Source organism: Podarcis liolepis (assembly GCF_965112155.1).
Source record: "Podarcis liolepis genome assembly, chromosome: 2".
NCBI lineage: Eukaryota > Metazoa > Chordata > Lepidosauria > Squamata > Lacertidae > Podarcis > Podarcis liolepis.
Window position 1 is genome coordinate 1,577,878 of NC_139555.1, and position 22,218 is coordinate 1,600,095.

The 22,218-nt window shown below is 47.8% G+C and overlaps 1 protein-coding gene across 1 annotated transcript; it reads left to right on the forward strand.

Annotated features, from left to right (window-relative positions):
• Positions 1–6,104: 6,104 nt before the first annotated feature.
• RDH8 (retinol dehydrogenase 8) lies at positions 6,105–18,751 on the forward strand. Its single transcript, XM_083486756.1, has 6 exons — positions 6,105–6,306; positions 10,178–10,339; positions 12,578–12,757; positions 13,819–13,912; positions 14,787–14,970; positions 16,875–18,751. The coding sequence occupies exons 1-6, from the start codon at positions 6,201–6,203 to the stop codon at positions 17,097–17,099; spliced, it is 951 nt and encodes a 316-aa protein (XP_083342882.1). The 5' UTR covers positions 6,105–6,200; the 3' UTR covers positions 17,100–18,751.
• Positions 18,752–22,218: the final 3,467 nt, after the last annotated feature.

Genomic DNA, 22,218 nt, shown 5'->3' on the forward strand with positions numbered 1-22,218 from the left:
GCAGGCAGCGCCGCGGCCAGAGAGGGGCGGGAGAGACGCGCCCGCCCCGCCCCGCGCCCGCCCCCGATCGCGCCCGGCAGGCGCCCCGGCGGGAGGGGACGCGAAGGGGCTTCCCTGAGCCGGACGCCGCGCGCTCCCACGGGCGGCTAAGAGTTGAGGAGCGGGCTGCCCCAGAGCGGGGAAGGGAGCGCGCCCTGACTTTCCTCAGGGTACTCATCAGGAACAGCATGTTACCGCTGTCTCTGCCTCCGTCTGTCTCTCTCTCACACGCACAGACAAATGCCCCTTCACTCAGCACACACACACACACACCTGATAATTCCCACTTTATTATTAGTATCCCTTATTGGATTTCTAGACTGCAGCTGGTGGTGTTCAGATTGAGGCTATGTACAGGGAGGTCAGGCTGGCTCTGGAGGGTGTCAGGTTGGGCATTTGCGAGGACCGGAGGCCGGCAAAGGGCGCCTCACTCCCCTAGCAGTGCTCGCATTTCCACTTAGAATGAGCGCCCAGAAACAGGAACACTCGCAGTGTGCGCGCCTGCTTCTTCCAGGTCAGGGTAGTGGAGGTGGTAAAGTCGAATGCCTTTATTGGGGGTGGGGGTGGGACACTGGTGGAGGTGCAAGTGCCAGCATTCAACTTGCAGATGGAGAAGGCTAGCAAAGCCCCTGGGAGCCCAGGCATGTTAGGACGCAGGGCCAGGGAAGCTGGGGAATGAGAGCTATGCAGTGCAGCCCTCTCCTCCTTATTCTGTTCCCTCAGGATGGGGCACCCAAAGGGAGGATTTGCAGCATCAGGCAGTTTTCTAGTCAGGGAGCCTGTGCTGAGTTATGGGGCCTGAGCTCGGAAGTCATGGGGACCTCCTCTTCCTCCACCTACCCCACCTCTCAATCAACAACTCACAATGCTCCTTGGCTCCTTCTATCCATCACACACAACTCCTAATATCGCTGCGTTGATGAATATGTTATCAAGTGTCATATCATTTCAGCTGCAGTAGCTCGGGGCAGTTGCACCTCAGCCCTGCTCATATATCTTCGGCTCTGCTCATATTCCTTTAAGGCAAACAAACATGCATAGGCGCCGACTCCATGGGGCCTGAGGGGGCCCGAGCCCCCTCAAAAATTCATTTGGGGGGGCTCCGCCCCCCCAATAATTTAAGAAAATTATTAGGCACCTTGCCAAAAACCGCACAGGGGACTCCGGCGCGCGCCTCCCAAAGTGACCGGGAGCTCCTGAGAAGGGGCAGGCAGGTCAGTCAGTCAGAGGAAGACCCCCAGCGGCGGGACTTTAGAAAGGAATGGAGCCGCGGGGCCGAGGAATGGCGTATTCGTCGCCGGCGAGGGACCGGGGTGAGGGGAGAATGGAGGGGACGGGAGTTCCCGCCGCCGGAGCGGGGCTTTTTTTCTGGGTTCGGCTAAGGTGACGTTGGTAGGAGGGGGTGGCCGCCTCCCGGCGCGAAGCCTGGGGAGGGCAGGCCGGTTCTTGCATGCAAAAGCACCACTGCCATCCTGCCGCCAGTATGGACCCCGGTATGGGCCCCCCCCCAATATTTTTTATAAGTCGGCGCCCCTGCAAACATGACACATAATCCCACACAATCACTCTTGCATTGGCCTCAGTCCCAGCAGCGTCAGGGCAGATGAAGAGTCCTGCTGGATCAGACCAACATTCAGTGCAGCGAGGTGTTCAGGTGGCTTTAGAGAAACCCACAATCAGGATGTGAGTGCATAAGGCATCGCATCACTGCTGCATTTGCCACAGGGTGAATGCGTCACCAACAGCCAATAAAACAGCCCTCCCCCCCCCCCCGTGGGAATAAGATTATGAGATTAGAAGACCCCAGTAGGATTCCCACCACAGACAGACCCTGCTCCTGTGCTTTTAAGCAGCAGTCTCCTAAAATAGAAATTTTGTAGAGAAAGCTTTTCCCGCCAATTATTCCAGTTTCAGGTTTGCTTAATATCTACCGATCAGGCTGCTCTTCGAGGCACAGGGTCAGAGGAAGACAGTGTCCCTTGAAGCCAAAGGGCTATCCTGTCCAATGTCCCTGTTGCCAAACAGGCCCAATCAGAAATCACCTCTCTTCCGACCAGCGAGGGAGAGCATGTGTCCTAGATGGAGGGTTGCAACCAATCCCAGTTACTTCTGCTCTGATTTCCTGAGTGCATTTTCAGAATCCAGCAATGTGAGCAGCCCTGCAGGAGTGACTAAATGTTTATTTATTATTTAATTTTTATACCACTTACGGTAATATATTAAATATATATCTAAGGAATGTACAGAAAACAGAAGCAACAACAGACAACTTAAGCAAAATATTACAAAAGTACATTGTTACATATAAAAATGTTACATTAATACAAAGTTACTAATTTATATAAATCAATAACAATTATTTCCCCTTCTAACACACCCTTCCCTCAGCCTCTGGGTTCTCACCCAGGGACCAAACCAACTCAGCTCACCCACAGAAAGCCCACAATGAGAAGAGTTCCTGGACACAGTGGACATCACCCACTCTAGACTTTTATGGGCAGGCCCAAGGTGGGTGGTCCTTCCTCAGGCTGCCCACTGCTGTGCCCCATTCAGCTGCATTATCCACACACAGGTCTAGGTACAGCAGTTTGTGGTGTTTTCAAGGGGGTTCAAAGGATGGGGAAAGCACTCACAGCTCTTTCTTCACCCTCTGTCCTCTCTTCCTCCTCCTCCAGCTCCAAAGATAGCCCAGGTGGTCTCTGCTGCTGTTGCTGCCAATCCTGCCAATGGTAGTTCATGTCAGGCAGCAGCTGTGGAAGCTGAGGCTCAGTTACCTCTGCAAGGTGGGTCTTCCAGGATTCACAGCCAAGATGGTATCTGCCATGGAAAATAGAAATGCTGTGTCAAGTTCCCCACCATGCTCTCTTAGTCTTTCGTCCAGTTTACCCCGTGCCCTGTTGCCATTACATGTCGTGTTTTCCCACCCCAGCAGCAGCAGGCGTACTGGGAGTAAGGTGACACCTGCAGTAAGCTGGCACATGCTCCCTCCCCTTTCTCTGCCTGGGCAAAAAAATGGCACATGCTCCTTTATTTTATTATTTTGTGCTGCCTATCCTGATCAATACATCACAGCTGACTGTTCGGTGCTTTCAGTCCTGTGATGAAACATGGACACACCAGTTTGACAAAGCTGCTTTCCTTCCCAGACAGAGGCCCCACTAAGCTCTTGCATGCAGAGGCAGCCATAAAGGCAGGGCCAGCAGGAAGACTGGGCTGGTTCCAGCCTGGGGGCTGAGGGATGTTACTCCAGATACAGCTGTAAATATTTGCTGGGAACTTAACAATCTGGGTCAACAATTTCGGAGCTGAGCCAGTGATTCATACCATGAGGCAACAGGATGACTCAGTCTCGTTCTCCCACCCCCAAGGACTTGTGGGGGGGGGTGAGAAGGAAGGGGGTGCGCAAAGGAACAGCCACAACAAACCCTAGAGATAGGGCAGATCCACTTGCCCTCTCATCCTCTCCCCTCATGGTAAACTTATAGTCAAGTCCCTTCTCAAAAATATGTGGGACTCTACATCTCTGTAGGATGGGAGGAAGGTCATCAATAGAAAACAGGTACACCCATTGTCTGGTGAAAGAGTTGGGGGAAACGTGGAGAGGCAATCCTAATGTGGAAAGATGAGGGGGCAACTCAGACAGTGGATTTTGTGCAGCAGGCTATGCAGACTGGACACCGTCTGGGGTAGGATGAGACCTCCTGGGGAGGGCGGTATATAAATTCTAATGATGATGATGATGATGATGATGATGATGATGATGATGATGATGTTTCCCTGCAAAAATGAGAGGAAGGGATGCAAAGGCAATGGGAAGAATTTCCCATGGGATTGTATACTATGCTGATTAGTGGGAGATTGATGCCATATGAATTTTCTGCCCCAAACCCCAAAATATCTTCTTTTGCAATCCCATTTTACATAGTGGAAGACTGCACCACCCATGATAATGAAAGTTGGCAGTCTGATTACAGTATTAAGATGTGGTGTTTTCTCAACAGAACAAATCTTACAAGTGGATTTTGCATGAGAAATGAGCACACCTTCATTGTGCAACCAACAGAAGGTAGATAACGGCCCTGAAAACATCAGCCCTCGGCACACAGCTAGGACCTACCGTACTTCTTTACTGAGATACAGTCAAATTGTGCCTGGGCCGCTGTCACTTCCCTTCATTTGGTTGGCCAAGGCCAAAGGAAGATAGCACCACCCCCCTACAGAACACACTCCCAGGGACTTTTGAAATAAAGGGCAGATTTAAACTTTTAGGGAATTTTCGATTTTATTTTTTAAAACCACATCCTTTCAATTCCCTAATTGATTCAGCGGGGCCTGTTTGGTCCCAGCACAGCCTAGAGGGGTGAAGCAACATCTTGATCATCTGCCAAGGCCTGAGCCATTGTTTGGGTATATCGCCATCTAGTGACAGAGATCAGAAACACAGAACTGCAGAAACACAGAACTGCAAACGTCAGGCCCAAAGGATCTTGTTGTTTAGACTCTTCGTGACCCCCTGGACCAGAGCACGGCAGGCACTCCTGTCTTCCACTGCCTCCTGCAGTTTGGTGAAACTCATGTTCGTAGTTTCGAGAACACTGTCCAACCATCTTGTCCTCTGTCGTCCCCTTCTCCTTGTGCCCTCCATCTTTCCCAGCATCAGGGTCTTTCCCAGGGAGTCTTCTCTTCTCATGAGGTGGCCAAAGGATTGGAGCCTTAGTTTCATGATCTGTCCTTCCAGTGAGCACTCAGGGCTGATTTCCTTAAGAATGAATCATAGAATCATAGAGTTGGAAGAGACCACAAGGGCCATCGAGTCCAACCCCCTGCCAAGCAGGAAACACCATCAGAGCACCATCTACACCATCCACATCAAATGGATAGGTTTGATCTTCTTGCAGTCCATAGGACTCTCAAGAGTCTCATCCAGCACCAGAATTCAAAAGTCTCAATTTGTTAGCGATCAGCCTTCTTTATAGTCCAGCTCTCACTTCCATACATCACTACTGGGAAAACCATAGCTTTAAGTATACAGTACAGACCTTTGTCAGCAAAGTGATATCTCTGCTTTTTAAGATGCTGTCTAGGTTTGTCATTGCTGTTCTCCCAAGAAGCAGGCGTCTTTTAATTTCGTGGCTGCTGTCACCATCTGCAGTGATCATGGAGCTCAAGAAAGTAAAATCTCTCACTGCCTCCATTTCTTCCCCTTCTATTTGCCAGAAGGTGATGGCCATGACCTCCTGGCAAATAGAAGGGGAAGAAATGGATCTAGACCCCTATATTATACAAGCATGTGACATAAAGCATCGCTTCACATTCCTGTCCCTCACTTGGATCCCGATTCTCCCAGACTTGCATTACCTATTGTCACACCCTTGTTTTCTGCATTAATTCACCTGGTGTAATTAGTACCATTCCCCTGGTTTTGCTTTAAAATTGGTAACATGTTACTGAATTCCCCCATGTCATTTGTAGCATGGACTGGAAAACTGAAGGAAACTGAAGAAAGACATCTCTTTAAAAACAACTGTATAGATGTAAATCATAACTGTTGTCTTCTGAGTGTTCTAAAGGCTTTACACATATTATCTCATCAAGGACTCCGTAAGGCAAATCTGAATTATTACCCTCCATATTTCAGTTGGAGGCAAAAGACTGAGAGATCATTGCTTGCCCAACTAAACTCGGGACTTCCTGGCTAATAGAGCACTCTTTTAGCCACATGTTAACTGTATCAGTCTTCATTCTGATTATTGTTTAACTACCCAGTTATAAATACACATTCATGTTGGGTGTGCACTAACATGCCTGCCTGCACATATAGGGTTTCTAGTTTTTATGTTTTCCTAAGGTGCCTAAGATCTGACAGCTATTCATCCACCAGGCCTGGCTGTGTTTGTCATGACCCACCAGAGTACATAACAGGGCAAAATGCTGGTCTTGTCTGTGAAAACTCCATAGGCGCAGCTGATGCAGCCCTGGGAAATGCAGTCACAGGTTTTTGAGGGGTGGCCATCTGCCCTGAAGGAGCTCAGAGCTTCCCCCGCCCAGCCCAGCCCTGTCACCAGCTCAAGCCTCCAGCTGATCCCTGGGTCACATGCTGGAGGAGCTCTGTCATTCTCTCAACCCTGATCCCTTCGGGCACCACTCACTGCAGCTCAGCCATGGCCAAGGCGGCTCCACGCACTGTGCTTATCACCGGCTGCTCCTCGGGCATCGGGCTGCGCATGGCTGTGCAACTGGCGCAGGACCCAAGCAAGCGATTTCACGGTGAGACTGGGGCATCCGCTAAGGGGGTTGGCATGGAACTTGCTCGGGGGAGGATTGTGTGCTCTTTTTGGAATTCTGAAACTCTGGTGTGGGACCTCTTGCAGAGGAGCAAACCCACATGGAGGAAACGGGGTACCCACAAAGCTCTGCACTGTTCAGCCCTGCAACTTGCAGGAAGGGACTGTGGAACCAGGGAGGGTGATAATCAGAGAGTTACAAGAATGCAGCATGCTCTGCTTTTCTCCCTTGAGCCAGCCATTATTCTCAGGGCTCTGTTATGGTCTGGCAGCTAGAGCATGCCGCCACACCCACCCTGGCATCTTCACGCCCAGGGAATGTGCCTGCCTGTGCTGCCCACCCAATTGGACGTCCCTTCGGTATTGCAGGAACTTTGCTATATTCTCTGCCTGTTTCCCAGGATTTCCCCCCAGCAGCTACACTTCCAGCCACCAACTCCTTTGCCCACTTCCCACCTCCACCTCCAAATCTCCCCCAACCCACTGCTGCCCTATTTTCCACAGGCTAAGCAGAAACAAGCCATTCCTCTTTGCCCAGCAATTTGGCTGGACCCAGACACTGTCCAAAGGCCACTTGCATAACAAACTACACATGACATGGGGGTAAGAATGTTACCAAAGCCCAGCTCTTCTCTGCCCCACCCCCACCCTCTCCATTCCAGTCCCACCTACTTTGCTCTTTGCTTGCCATGGGAAGCAGAATCCTAATGAGAAGCCTCGTGCTGCTCACACAGTCCAGAGTTAAGTAACTAGATCAGGAAGGTGCTGAGTCCAAAGGGCATTAGGGAGAGAGTGTTCTGTTAGGTAAGGCACGACGGACTGACATACATTTGTATGTGCACAAACACCAGATACGTGCAGCAACACAAACACCTGTGTGTTCAACAGCAGACACAAACATTGTTTGCCCAGTATGCACAGCTTTCCAAAACCACACGGCTTCTCTCTCTCTCTCTTTCTCTCTCTCTCTCTCTCTCTCTCACACACACACACACACACACACACACTGCATGCATCTACAACATGTCCCACTGGCAGAAATGTCACAAGGACAGACTTGCTAGATCAGGCTAAAACATTCATCTAGTCCAGCATACTGTTTATAGAAGCAGCCAATCTGGTGTTTCTGGAAGCTCAATAAAAGGGGCAGGGCAGGAATGATCATCCTCTTCTTGTCCATCCCCCCAAATCTATATTCTAAAGTCCACTGCTCCTATACATGTAGGCTCCATTTTGATATCATGGGCAATAGACATTAATAGACCTATTCCCGCCTACCCGTGAGTTTGAACAAGCCTTTATTAAGGCCATCTAAACTGGTGACAGTCACCTCATACATCATACACAACAAGAAAAGTATCACATGTGGTGGCAGTGAGTTAACACAGCCTGCAATCGCATTGCACGTATATAAACACATTGTGTCGCTTGCTCCCCAGACTGAAAAACCTTATGAAACGCTCACACTTCCGATTGCAAATACAATCACAAATACCATTACCAAAAGAGTCTAGAGTTCTTTGCTAATTCCCTCCCCCCCCCCCTACATTCTGTGACAACAGAGAAATGCCCTATTGGATTAAATTACATGTGTGGAGGATATTAGCTCCCCTCACCCCCAGTCTCTCTTAGCTATTGGAATACAGGAGGGAGAAGAGTAGGATTTTAAAGGATATTAGTAGGAGACAGATTGTTGGGGCAGGTGATTGGAGTCTTTGAAAAGGAAAGAGGAAGGTGGGCAAGGTAGATTAAGAAAGCTTCATCTGGGTAGCCTGATTACAACATTTAAAGCTGTTTGTCTACAATTGTGGGGTCTAGAAACTTGATTTTAAAAAAATAAAATAAAACCAATACACCTGAATTGAGCACCGTAGACCTCTGCTATGCAGGATGCTGCTTGAAACCAAACAAGAAGCTTTAGCCCTTTGCAATTTGAGGCCAGAATGAGAGAAAGCACAAAGAATCCTCACCTGCCAGCATAAAGCAAAGCTATGAATCAGGGTGTCAGCCTTGCAGCTTCCTTCCACATGAACTTAAGCAAACAACCCTCCCTTGACCTTCCTTACCTCATCTGCAATGTGGAACAGGATCAGGCCTCACACCAGGTCAGGCTATTTGTTCATCTAACACAGTATTCTCTCTGCTCTTACTGGCAGCAGATTCCAGAGTCACAGGGAGACATTTTGCATCCCTCACACCTGTTTACCTGGTCCTTTAAAAACAAAACAAAAACTAGAGATGCCAGGGACTGAAATGGAGAACTTCTGAGTCCAAAGCGTTGCTCTGTCCCTGGGCTATATCCCCTCCCCAAAGGGTATTAGCCGAGGGCAATGCCCAGTATGTCCTTGACTACCAAACTGCCAAAATTGGGTGGTGGGTAATAACACTAAGCTACCTTGCAAGTTTGATGTAAGGATTACTGTAACTGGGGGGGTTGATGCATTTTGAACCCCCTGGATGTGTTATCTAAATGCTAAGTATTATACAGCTGTGTGCTGCAGCATATTTAGACCCGGGTTTGGGGGCCTGTGGGCTTTGCAGGAGCTATTCGACACCCAAGCGCTTTGGATGGTTCTGGAGGGTTCTCTGCCCTTTATATATGCTAAGTGCTCTTGTTACATAACTCCCCATCCATGGTGTGTCTGTGTGTTTTGTGGTTGATATGCATTATCCTCATCATTATTTCTCAAAGAGAGGCACACACAAAACCACATGTATAAAATCCAAGCATAAGCATAGAAAAACATAAGTGCACACACGTGTTGCTAGTAGTCTTGGCAACAAAGTATTCCTCTCCCCCCACCTTCCCTCCACAGAGGGGATTAACGGACAGAGGGATTTAGCATCATGACCCCAAAGCGGCTTACAATGCATGAATCCTCAATTGCCCTCTTGACCCCTAGCAAAAAAGCTCACATTCCCTACCTCTGAGCTAGCCAATTGGCTCCCTGGGCCACACAGGTGTCAGGCTATGTAACAGCAAACTGACTTTGAGGAGGCAGGGGAGCATGTCTATGAGCTACTGGACCCCCCTCCCCCCTCTGAGTTCTTTCTGAGCTGGAGAAGCTTCAGGGTTCCTGACCCACTCTTCTCAAGATGTTCAGTTTTCATTAAAATGCATTCAAGTCTCTAGTCCTTGTAGGGATCTGATTAAATGCATACAGGCTTTTTTCCACATGATTGCTCAGTAAAAAGCAAAGCTGCTGGTGGTTTTCAGTGCTCTGTCCAATGAGTGCAAAGCTCTTGGATACACACACACACACACACACACACACACACACACACACTTGAGAATACTAATTTAAACCTGTGGGGTTAGATGTATATTACTATGCACACTTTGGCAGTTTTTCATGGACATGATGTTCCTCCAATCTACCGTATTTTCCGTTCTATAGGACGCACATTTCCCCCTCCAAAAATTAAGGGGAAATGTGTGTGCGTCCTATAGAGCGAATGCAGGCTGCGCCGCTAAGCCCAAAGCCAGAACAGGAAGACGGAGCACTGCGGAGCGCTCCGTCTCGCTGCTCTAGCTTGGGGACGGCTGCGCGCAAACCTCTGCAGGGCAGCGGGGCGCTGCGCTCCAAAGGCTTCAGGGATCTTTGAGGCTGGCGGTGGGGGGAAGCAGCACTTTCCCCCACCGCCAGCCCCACAAGCTCTGGTGAATGTACCTTGAACGCACCTTGTTTTAGAGGGGGAGAACAAGAAAAAAAAATTTCCCTGTTCTCCCCCTCCTATGGTCCGGTGCGTCCTATGGTCCGGTGCGTCCAATGGAGCGAAAAATACGGTACTCTGAATGCATCTCAGCACCACAGAACATTTGGCTATGCTCCTGTGCACTGTCTCCCTTCCAGTCATTGCCACCATGCGCGACCTGCGCAAGAAGGACAAGCTGGAGGCAGCTGCTGGGGACACACTCAACAGGACCCTCAGCATCCAGCGCCTTGATGTCTGCAATGATGAGTCTGTGGCTGAGTGCATCAACAGCCTTCCTGAGAAACGACTGGATGTTCTAGGTAAGGTGCAGCCAGGGGGAACTCCTTCATCCTATGGCAGGGGTGGCCAACTCCTGAGGGACTTTCAGAATTAAAATCTGGCAGTGATCTACCCCATTTTATGCCCATTCTGTTGGGGTTCCGTTTTGGGGGCGGGGAGACTTTTAAGGGGAAAGGGGATTGTTGGTCCCTCACCAAAACAGCGCTGTGGAAGCATTTGGCCTCACAGCAAAATCTCCGTCTTCCCTTACGGAGCTCAGGAGAAACCCAGGCAGGGGTCTCCTGGGCAAAAAGCAAAGGAAAATGAGCGATCTACTGTGGTGAGGAAAGGAAGGTGCTAAAGGGAATTCAGCCGAGGGTGCTTTCTACTCTATTAAGTGCGTGCCCGACCACATCTTCTCTCCTGAAGCTTAATTACTCATGCAGGTTTCATAAGCAGGTTTTATTCAGCTCTTGAAGGGCAGGCATTTTCTCTGCCCAAGAGAAAGACGGGAGAAGCCCGTCTGGTAGGCAGGAGTTGCCTTCTCTGCAGCTTTCATCCTCAAGCGCAGCACTTCACTGCCGCTCATGGGGGTGGTTGTCTGCCACACACTTACAAAGAAGAAATCAAAGGGGCATGCTGCGGGGAGGAGGCTAAATATGATCCCTGCCCTTGGTGCCCCCCCCCCCGTCCCACCCACCACTGAGAATCCAGCCTGCTCCTTTCTGCGCATGCCCCCCCCATCATTGGTTCTCCCTCTTGGTCACTCTAGAGCAGGGGCTGGGGGAGCTTCTTCAGCCTGGGGGCCACATTCCCTTGGAGAGAACCTTCTGAAGGGCGTGTGAATGTGGTGGGTGGAGCTGGAGGCCAAAAATGGGCAGAGCAAGGAACATGATCCTTATCTTTGTACCTTAGGCTGCATTCAAGACACATGGAAACCAAAGCCACATGCGCACACAGCTCCATCCTTCACCCAGGGAGCAAGCTATACCATCACAGCTCAGGGACACATTCCAACTAAGCAATAAAAGCATAAATTAACTGCAGTTGATCCAGTTTGTAGATCAGGGTGCTCAATCCACTATCCTACTAAAATAGCTCATTGTTTTTGTTTCTGTTTCCCATTGTTACATGTTGGTTTGTGTTTTCAGTTCAATGTGCTCAGGACCTTTCTCAGATCCTTAAATGTGTATGTTCCACAAGCACAGAAACTACTTTCAAGTGAGGTAAAACAATGAGTAGATAATGGTGCCCATAGCCTTGCTTCCAAGGAGAGTCAAAATCCAGGGAGCTCTGTTATTTATTAGATAAACAAGCAGGCATGCGCGCGCACACACACACACAGCACATGGCATAATATGGTACCTAGTTTATAAGAATGTACTAAAATAAGCTGACAGCCGCAGTGTAGGACTTCCTCTGTGTGAATCTGTCACAAACAATAGTAAAACCTGAGAGCCCTGTTATCACTGCATTCAACTGCCAGAATAAGAAGGGTCTATCTATTATCCTGGTGCTGTGGTAAATGGTGTCATTGCCCTCAATGACATCCCCCTCTACTACACTACAGGTAGGAAAGCTGCAAAGGAAGTTTGATAGGTTCCTACCGGGCTGTGATATATCAGCAGCAAATTCACACACTCTCTCTCTGTCCAAAATGGGCCTCTGTCATCCGTCATGGCCCAGTCCCTTTTGTCATGTCTAAGAAGAGTGGGGTGCATTGTATTTGCAGTTGCTAGGTACAGCTGTGATGATGAGATGCTGTGGTTGCCTAGCAACCACAATGTTTCCCATGGGGAGAGGCCATTTTGTATACCAAGTACATGCTTGGGATACTAATTGTCCCAGGCTCTATCCCCTGTCCTCAGGCCTAACAAAGTGTCCACAACAGAGTTACAGCATTCACACATCTATCTCTAACATCCCTTCCCCAACCTGGTGCCCCCCCCCACATATTGTTAAATGGCACTTGTCATTATCTCTGACTGCTGGCCATGCTGGCAGGGACTCATGGAAGTTGTAGTCCAAAACAGCTGGAGGACGTAATGTTGGGCTAATCCGCAGGAAGAAATGACAGCCATTGATTGAGCATTGCAGGGGGGCGGGGGAAGAGCTCCTCTTAGGAGGAGAAAATGGAGAGGCATGATGAAACCAGGGGTGGAAATAAAGTGGGGACTTCCATTCCTGTCCAGACAACGCTCTGGCAGGATGGGAAGCTATGCTGGCAGGAAATTAATGGAACATAGATATTTCTTAATATCATAATTTATGTTCCCCAGTGAACAATGCCGGTGTGGGGCTCGTTGGGCCTGTAGAGTCCATTTCCATTGATGACATGAAGCGCATCTTTGAGACCAACTTCTTTGGTGCCATCCGCATGATCAAAGCTGTTCTCCCTGAAATGAAGCAAAGACAGAGAGGACACATTGTAGTGATCAGCAGCGTCATGGGATTGCAAGGTATGAACGGAATGGGGAGGGCAGGAGGAAGCAGAGCAAAGATATCCAAACTGATACAACCTCAAAGCCTTGGCTTAGCTCTGTACCTCTGTAGCCAAAGAGACCTCATGGCCCCACAGATCAGTTCTCTGTCAGCAGTAGTAGTGAAACTCCCAGAAGTGATGGGGAGCATGCAGGATCTTTCATTTGAGATAGGAATGAGTTGGAATGAGTTTTGGAACACCAAGTTCTACCTCAAAAATTTAGAAAAGAAATCTGAACTTTTTCTCAGATGAAACGTTGGGTCTCATTTTCCTGGATCTATGCCTATCTGTGACAAACTTTCAGCATTAAGGATCTGACTTTTTTTTTTTAAGCATGTCACGAAGCTCTAATCTTCAGTTCTGGAAATTGCTTTGTTCTGGCAGATGTGGATTCTAGGGTACATACACACATTTTCCAATATAATATGCAATCCTGCTTTGATTGTTAGTTTGTATTTATTCCTCGGTGCAACACATCCAAGTGTCACAACCATTAATATTCCTCAAGCCCCTAAGTACCATCCCAGTTAAGCTGTTCCTCTGTGTTACTTAGACCTGGATTGAATGCAGGAGGAGGTGGGGGACAGGAGGAGCACATGCCTCAGGTGACAGGTGGAAGGGGGGCCAAACAGCAAGGAGAGAGGTGTGTCATGGCTGGGCACACACTTAGTGAATCCATACATTCCAGCCAGGGTCCACTTATTGGAAGAGAAAAGTCTTCCTCCTTGCAATCCCCAGGAAGAGGAAGGCAAGAAGCTGCAGTGGCTGCAAGAGGATGACAACCATAACAGTGAGAAAGAGTTTCTCCCCATAGTCCCCAGTCCCTCCACCACCACTGCCAGCCATCTCCACCACAGCTGCTCATCTTCCTCTTCGTGGGGTGAGCAAGGAGGTGGGTTGGTCAAGTTGAAGGCTAGGGCAAAATTTGTATAGCTGGCTCTGGCCTTACCATTTCTGTTTTATCAAGAATGTAGCAACCTGTGGAGCAGTGTGCTATGATGGTATGCTCACCTCAAATCCCTTCTGCTTTCCAACCAGGTGTCCCCTTCAATGATGTGTATGCTGCCTCCAAGTTTGCCATGGAAGGTTTCTGTGAAAGCCTAGCTGTGCAACTCCTCAAATTCAACATTTTGTGAGTTGAGTGAGCGACATGAAGGCAGATCTCAAAGAGCTTAAATTCTTCTACCCAATTTAATGAAACTGGAAGGGATTTGCACAAGCAACGCCCTTCCCCGAAACATTAGGGAAAGGTACACTCAGATAGAAACAGAGATGGGCCCAGTTCACACACCATATTAAGTCACAGTTTAAAACAAAGATGACACCTCCTGGATCAGGCCAATGGCCCATCTAGTCCAGCTTCCTGTTGAGTCTTACGCTGAGGTCTGTCTGTTTTTTTGCTATTTTGCACTTTTGTTTTTGTGGCTCTTTTTGTGTGTGACTGTGTGGAACCCAGTTCAGCTACTGATTGATTGTGTGACTGCAGTACATTGTTTATTGCTTTCATTTTATGGATCAATGGTCTCGTTGTGCTGTAAACAAAAATTGCCCTTTTCCCTTATGGGGTATCCAAGAGCCCATATAGAGTCCTTATATAGTAAAATTCATGTTAAATTGCTGTTTTAGGGGTTGTTTTTAAAAGCCTGGAATGGATTCATCCATTTTGCATTACTTTCTATGGGAAAGTGCGCCTTGGTTTTGGAACACTTTGGTTTTGGAACGGACTTCCGGAACGGATTATGTTTGAAAACCAAGGTACCACTGTATATATAAATAATAGATCTCATGTTGTTCTCAATGGCAGAGCTAAGTCCCATTCATGGAGGCATTTATATATTTAAAATGAACATTAATTCAAAGAAATTTCCCTGGGGCAATTAAGCAGGGAAGGGCACAGGATCCCTGGCCATTTCCTTCCAACTTTAGGCATCTGATGTGAAGATCCCAGGCCCAAATGCTGCCTCATTTTCTCTCTCTTGCTCTCTTTCAATCCCTCTTCTACACAGCATCTCCATGGTAGAGCCTGGTCCAGTCAACACAGAATTTGAGATGAAACTGATGGAGGAAGTGGCCCGCTCTGAGTTCCCAGGAGCCGATGCTGCCACCGTGCGGTACTTCAAGGAGGTCTATCTTCCGGCCTCCCATGAGATATTCACCACCATGGGCCAGACCCCTGAGTATGTGGCTAAGGTAGGGGTCACCCTCATGACGTATGAGTGACGTAGGAAAGCTTTAAAGCCAGTAGTTCTTCTACAGCCTCCCTGACAGATTTCACCTCACCGGACTGAGTTGTTTGCATAAGACAAAGCAGGAACTGGCCACTTCCAGTGTTCCACACTGGCATCCATTGCTCCCTCCTTCTCTAGCCTGCTGTCAGGAATCCAGCACAGGGAGCACAGTTAAGTAGAAATTGTGATTTATTGACCAAGTACACAGATAACGCCAGACGGCATTAACCCAGCTGCCGCCATCATGAATTGCGATGACTCTTGTGCTGAGTCCCTCTCCTTCCTCCAACTTAAATTGGACCCTGAAGTTTCTGCTTCCGCCTCCTATCACACCCCCTCCCCCAGTGGGACTCCCTCCGTGGGCTCATTGGATCCCCTCCAACTTCTTCCTGAAAAGACAGCCTGTCAATCTTCTCTTCCTCTCCTTTTCCCTCCCCTTGAGAGACCTGGGCAGATCCTAGGTGGATCTGCATTCCTGAGGGTGGGGAAGTTGGTGCTCAGCTAGGCTCCTCTCTTCTGATAGTTAACCCTCTCTCTTCCTGCCTACTTCCTCCACTGAAAGCTGGCTGGGCTGGCTCAGTCGTGATACCTGCTCTGTCCTGTAATGCATACTCAGACCCATTTGACAGAGTGAGGCAGCTGCCTCAGGTGGCAAATGCTGAATGGTGGGGAGTGATGGCAAGGTGTTGGGAGGACAGAGCTGTGCAGGCCACACATGGCTTTCCCTGTCCCACTCAGTTCCCCTGTTCCCATCAGATGCAGTGGAGGATGTTGTCCTGCCCCTAGTGTTGAAGTTAAGATTCAACCACCAGTCCACCTGACTTCTGTACATGGAATTGGGAGGAGCATCATCTTCTTCTTCACCTCAGACAGCAAAATGCCTTGATCCAGCTCAGGCTACTATTTGCTTCTTTTAAACTTTATTTCTCATTTTTCACCATGTAAGTCTCAAAGTGACATACTATGAGAAAATACACAACATACAGGATTTAAAACATGAATTAAGCTTCCAGAAATTTAAACCTCATAATTTAAAATATATTTTTAATAAGTTTTGTTTTTTAAATCATCCAAGAAGCATTCAAGGTGCAAAAGCATCCAGAAATAAACTGGTTTTGACCAAGCATCTGAAACTCAGTAGGGACGGTGCCTGTTTAACTTCTTGTGGGAGAGAGTTGCAATCAAACAGGTCAGCTTGGGACATCATGGCCTCCATGACAACCCTGAGGCTGCGTCAGTATATCAGCCACACCCTCAACCTCATCTTTGCCACAGAGCAGACCTTGATGGCTGGGGCAGGGTGGGGAGCTGCTTGCTTTGAATCAGTTGCCATGGCCACAAAATTCCTGGTAAGGTTTGGGCTGCATGCTCATCTGTGCAAGGGTGATGGAACCACTAAGATGGTCCACCCTGAGACTGATGGAACCTGCTGGATTCTTGCATGGCCTGGGGGATTTTCTGGCTGACATGGACAGTGCTCCTGTTGATGCTCTTGCCTCACTGTGGAACAGCGAGGTGTCAAAGGCAGTATCCTTCTGACTACCAACTGCTAGGGATCATGGGGGGCGGGGGTTATTGTGCTCATGCACTGCTTGTGAGCTAGCCACCACGAGAGCAAAATGCTGGACTCAATATGCCAGGATTCCTCTTCCTTTTATGTAATGGAAAGGCACCTCCCCAAAAGTCCATGAAAAAATAACAACAGTTGCCCATTGCTGTCTAGCACCGGCCTCTCCTGCACACAATGTGAGAATCACTGCTTCAAAATCAAGGAAGACCAAACACGTGAAAGCAGCAGTTGTTAGGATGGGGATGTGAAGGAGCTGTATCAAAATACCAACCTCTTTCCACCTTGCCTTCCTTCAGGCTGTTGTGAACGTCATCGCCAAGGAGCGTCCTCCTTTCCGGACACAGACGAACACCCTATACACGCCGCTGGTGGCCCTGAAGTATGCGGACACCTCAGGGGATCTGTCCGTTGGCACCTACTACAACCTGCTTTTTCGCTTCACAGGCCTCTTCCACCTCAGCATGAGCTTCCTCAAATGCATCACATGCAGCTGCTTCCGGCGCCGGGTCACACCTGCTTGAGGTCAGGGTGGGTGAGGCCCTGATGGCAGCAGAGCCTCACCTCTTCCCACTGCCCTGCTAAGGCTATGTACGGATGACCAGAGACATTCTGCAACAGATCAGTCCACTCCCATGTTTTAAAGCTACCAGGTTCTGGTGAAGGAATATGTGCTGGGAAGGAATTAAAGACAACAGGTCCTTTGGGGTGTGAGTAGGGATGTCAGAGCTTTCCGACAGAAAAAGGAGCAGGACTTGCCAATGTTTGTTTACTTGTCCCATGTTTGAACAGAAATCAACCCAGCGAATGCCATCGGGATTTGCTGTTGTTACTGCTTTCAGTCCTCAAATGATACATAATTGATTACATTTTCCTCTATTTGCATTGAAATGAACAGGGTAAAATAATGTAACAGCAACATACTTTATGTAATTAAGTGCATAAATTATGTGAGTCGCATAATTTCACCACAGCAGACAGCAAGACCAATAGCACAGTTTGCGGCAGAAGGTAAACTGCAGCAGAATGCAGCCGTGCTGCATGCGACAAACACAGGGTGGAATGTTGCCTCCAGTGAAGTTTGAAATAAATCCAGGACAAAAACTAGGCAGAAGTGTGGGGAAATTGAAAGGATATTGGTATATTTCAGTGAACTTTCTCAGACTCTAAATAACCTCGACAGAACTGTGCAAGTCTGGTGGGGGAAAGCAGCCCCATGGGACCTGGCAAAAACTCATATAAAGTCTTAAGGCCCTACTCATACAGGTTTCTTGTTCCCATAAAGCTGAATAGTGGAGCACTCAGGACAGACCAAAAGAAGCACTTCTTCACACAGTACATATTTATAGCTATGGGATTTGCTGCCAGAAGATGTAATGATGGCTACCAGCTTAGATAGCTTTCAAAGAGGGCTTAAACAAATTCAAGGAGGGTAAGGGCTACCAGTGGCTCTCAGCCATGATGGCACCACCACCTGAGTGAGAAGCTGATACCAGCTGCTGGGGAGCATCAGTGGAGAGAAGATGCTGTTGCCCTCAAGTCCAGCTTGTGGGTTTTTCCTAGGCATCTGCTTGGCCAATTTGAGAACCAGGAGCTGAACTAGATGCACCTGATCCAGCAGGGCTCTTTCATTATGTTCCACAAGCCTGGCCACCTGCCCCACCCTACCACCCTCCTTAGCCAGTTAATATGATCATCAGTAAGAATTTATATGGCATTTGTATCCACAGATAATTGTTTGCCAATTCTAATCTCCCAAAAGGAGTGCCAGTGCTGAGTAGTGGTTGGTGAACTTCATCCTCACCAAGCAGGGTAGAAGCTTGCCATGTGACCTATAAGGAAAATCATTATTATGCCAAAAGGAAAATCATGAATGGTGTTCTTGAGATGGGCCTGGGAAAGTCAGCCTGTGAATGGGACTGTTTTCCTGGAGACGAATGGTTTGTCAAGGAGGATACAATGAGCAGTGCATGTGCCATGCAACTGGTGACACTGCCCATTAAGGCCAAATGGGCAATTTGCCATTCCAAGCTTTTGTATAGACAATGTGCAGGAGAGATATTTCAGTAGCATAGACACTTATACCCATGCAGAATAGTTACTTAGAGTAAGATTGCACATTTGATTAACTAGTTTACATAAAAAATTGGTCAATTAAAAGGGCACCTTCAAGTAACTGGACACCATATTTTCTTTAGTGTGTTATTTTAAATATATGTTTTCAAAGCACTGATAGAAGGTGCTTCAAAGTGGCACTTCCCCTTCCTCTACCCCCCGCCCCCCATGGAAGGAATGCTAAGACACACAACTGCACCACATATGGGCATCATTTCAGGGCTGGCTCCAGGTTTGGGGGCTGTGGGCAAGAGACCTTGTGCACTCACCCATGCATATAGACACTTGTTGTGGGGCAGCGAAGGGGAGAACACCAGAAGTCAGTGCTGTAGCTCCCTTGCTCTGGGCCACCAGAGAGCAGCTCCCTCCTCACCACTGCCAGGGCAGCAGTGAGTCCAGACAGAGAGGGCTCTGCAGCTACCTGGTTGCTGTTCCTCCCCTGTCACTACCATAGAAGTCCCTGTTCTCTTCATTGCCATCACTGGTGAGAAGCTGCCAAAGCTCTCTGCCTCCAGTGGATGCTATTCTTGCCCCTCTTTGTTGTCTGGGGGGTAGGGGTTCTGATGGGCTCCTCCTCCTCCTCTGCCAAAGGAGGAACCTAGGTGGCCTTCTACACATGGCGGAGCATACACGCACAAGGCTAAACAAAATGGTGGCATCCAGTCAGACAGTGTAGATGGCAGTGAACCTCCTCAGGTGCCTGGCAATGCTGACTCCTGGCCCAACATTAAAACATACAACCTTTTTCTTCAGAATGTTTTTATTCTTTTGCACAGAACAATCCTATGCATGTTTACTCAGAAGTTAGTCCTATTAAGTTCCATTATGCTTACACCCGAGGGATGCGGGTGGCGCTGTGGGTTAAACCACAAAGCCTAGGACTTTCCAATCAGAAGGTCGGCGGTTCGAATCCCCGTGACAGGGTGAGCTCCCGTTGCTCAGTCCCAGCTCCTGCCCACCTAGCAGTTCGAAAGCACGTCAAAATGCAAGTAGATAAATAGATACTGCTCTGGTGGGAAGGTAAATGGCATTTCAGTGCGCTGCTCTGGTTCGACAGAAGCGGCCAGTAAAGCAAGATGAGCAACGCAACCCCAGAGTTGGTCACAACTGGACCTAATGTCCAGTCCCTTTACCTTTACCTTTATGCTTGCACCCACGGGATGAGTGAACACAGGATTCCAGCCATAATATTTTGCGTGAGTCAAACCTCATGGAAGTAAAAGGTTCAGGGTCCTTCCACGCTAGGCATTCAGTGTAGTTATAGAGAAGCTATTCCAAATGTGTAAAGATGTTTCAAATGTTTGCTGCAAATCCCAAGAACATGAAGGGACTTTTTATCATGTTAAAAGGCTAAAAAAAAAATTGGATACAATTACATACATTGATACAGCAGATTTTAAAGGTTAATATTCAACTGAAGCCAGAACTTTTTCTCTTGGGGCTAATGGACACATACTAGAAAAGGACTATGGAAGATTATTCCAATACATATATGACTACATTTGTGAGACTGCTATATGCACAAATATCTGGCTGAGATGGCAAAGTTAAGATGTTTAATTTGAGAAAAATCATAACTGACATTTGTTAAGGATTGGAAATTTCTTGTAGATTTTTTGTTTGAAAGAGAAAATGAGCTTATAGTATCAGGATTTGAATACTGAAAAAATATCGGTTTATAGAAGAAAGAATGCAGAACCGAGACCTGGAAGTCCTTTTACACTCTTTTCTTTCTGTAGCTTTTACTTTCTTTCACTTTCCTCTCCCTTTCATTTTTCTTTTTAGGTCTCTCCTTTTATTGTCTTTTCCTCTTTCAGACCTTGCTCTTTTTCAGACTCAGTAGCTGTCTTATCTTAGTATATTACAAAAAGATACTTTGTAATCGCTATGTATTTTTGTATATATGAATAAGAATCAATTAATAAATTAATTAAAAAAAACTAGGCATTCAGCATGGGATTGCCATGCGTCGTTAATCCTGACAAGACAGAAGTACTGTTTTTGGAGGACAGGGGGTGGGACTCCCTGGTCCTGAATGGGGTAACCGTGCCCCTGAGGGACCAGCTGTGCAGCCTGGAAGTCATTTTGGACTCACAGCTATCGATGGAGATGGAGGTCAATTCTGTGTCCAGGGCAGCTGTCTACCAGCTCCATCTGCTACGTAGGCTGAGACCCTCCCTGCCTGTGGACCATCTTGCCAGAGTGGTGCCTGCTCTGATTATCTCCCACTTGGACTACTGCAATGCACTCTGCATGGGGCTATCTTTGAAGTTGACTCAGAAACTGCAATTAATCCGGAATGCTGGTTAGATTGGTAACCGCCAAAACCATAGAACACTGGTCCTGAGAGACCTACCGTACATTGGCTCACAGTACGTTTCAGAGCATAATTCAAAGTGTTGGTGCTGACCTTTAAAGCCCTAAACAGCCTCGGCCCAGTAGACCTGAAGGAGCGTCTCCACCCCAATCATTCACCCGGACATTGAGGTCCAGCTCCGAGGGCCTTCTGGCGGTTCCCTCACTACAAGAAATGAGGTTATAGGGAACCAGGCAGAGGGCCTTCTCGGTAGTGGCACCTGCCCTGTGGAACGCCCTCCCATCAGATGTCAAGGCAATAAACAACTATCTGACTTTTAGAAGACATCTGAAGGCAGGCTTGTTTAGGGAAGTTTTTAATGCTTGATGTTTTTATTTTGTTTTTAGATATGCTTTAAGCTACCCAGAGTGGCTGGGGAAACCCAGCCAGATGGGCGGGATATAAATAATAAAATTATTAATATTATTCATTCACCTTATAAGGGGATTCCACCAGACACAATCATTCATGAAAGACCAAGTGTAGCACTATAGCACCTGAAAGCTATCATGATGTTTGTAATGAAATGAAAACTCTTGCAAGTTGTCACCATCACCACCATTAACCATGTTGCTTAAAAGGTGGGGGCTAGAAAAGGGGTGGCTTTTGTAAAGCATTATTTTAAGAATAATCTTATACTGCGTTATTGTGTTAGAGCACTATACTGTTTAATTTTACACACACAGAGCATATTAACAATAATTAACAGATGGACAAAAACAGTCATAAAACGTCAGCCATCATCACAAGGGTTGTTGTGAGCATGAGCAGAGCTTCAAGTGGCCCCGCCCACAGTGGATAAGCCACACCCCCTGGTGCAGACAGAACGCAGGAGAAAGTACACATAGAGTGGAAAGTCAACTGCAATTCTGCTTGTAGCTTACAGCAGAAAAGGGATTATTTATTATAACCTTTGAAATCAATAGGCATTACTAACTTAGACACTTTGTTGTCAACAGGTCTACTCTGAGCAAAAATTATTTGGATACAACTGTATGTGTGAGCTTTTCCCTGCCATGCAGATAAGGTAATGAGGATTTGCCTGATGGATAGCTGTCATGCCTTTTAAAAACACTCAGGAGCTTCCCAGGAGATAAGACTGGGGACCTGACACTGGCATGCTAAGAAAGAAAACTCACACCAGAACCGAACACGAGGTGCTGCTACTATGC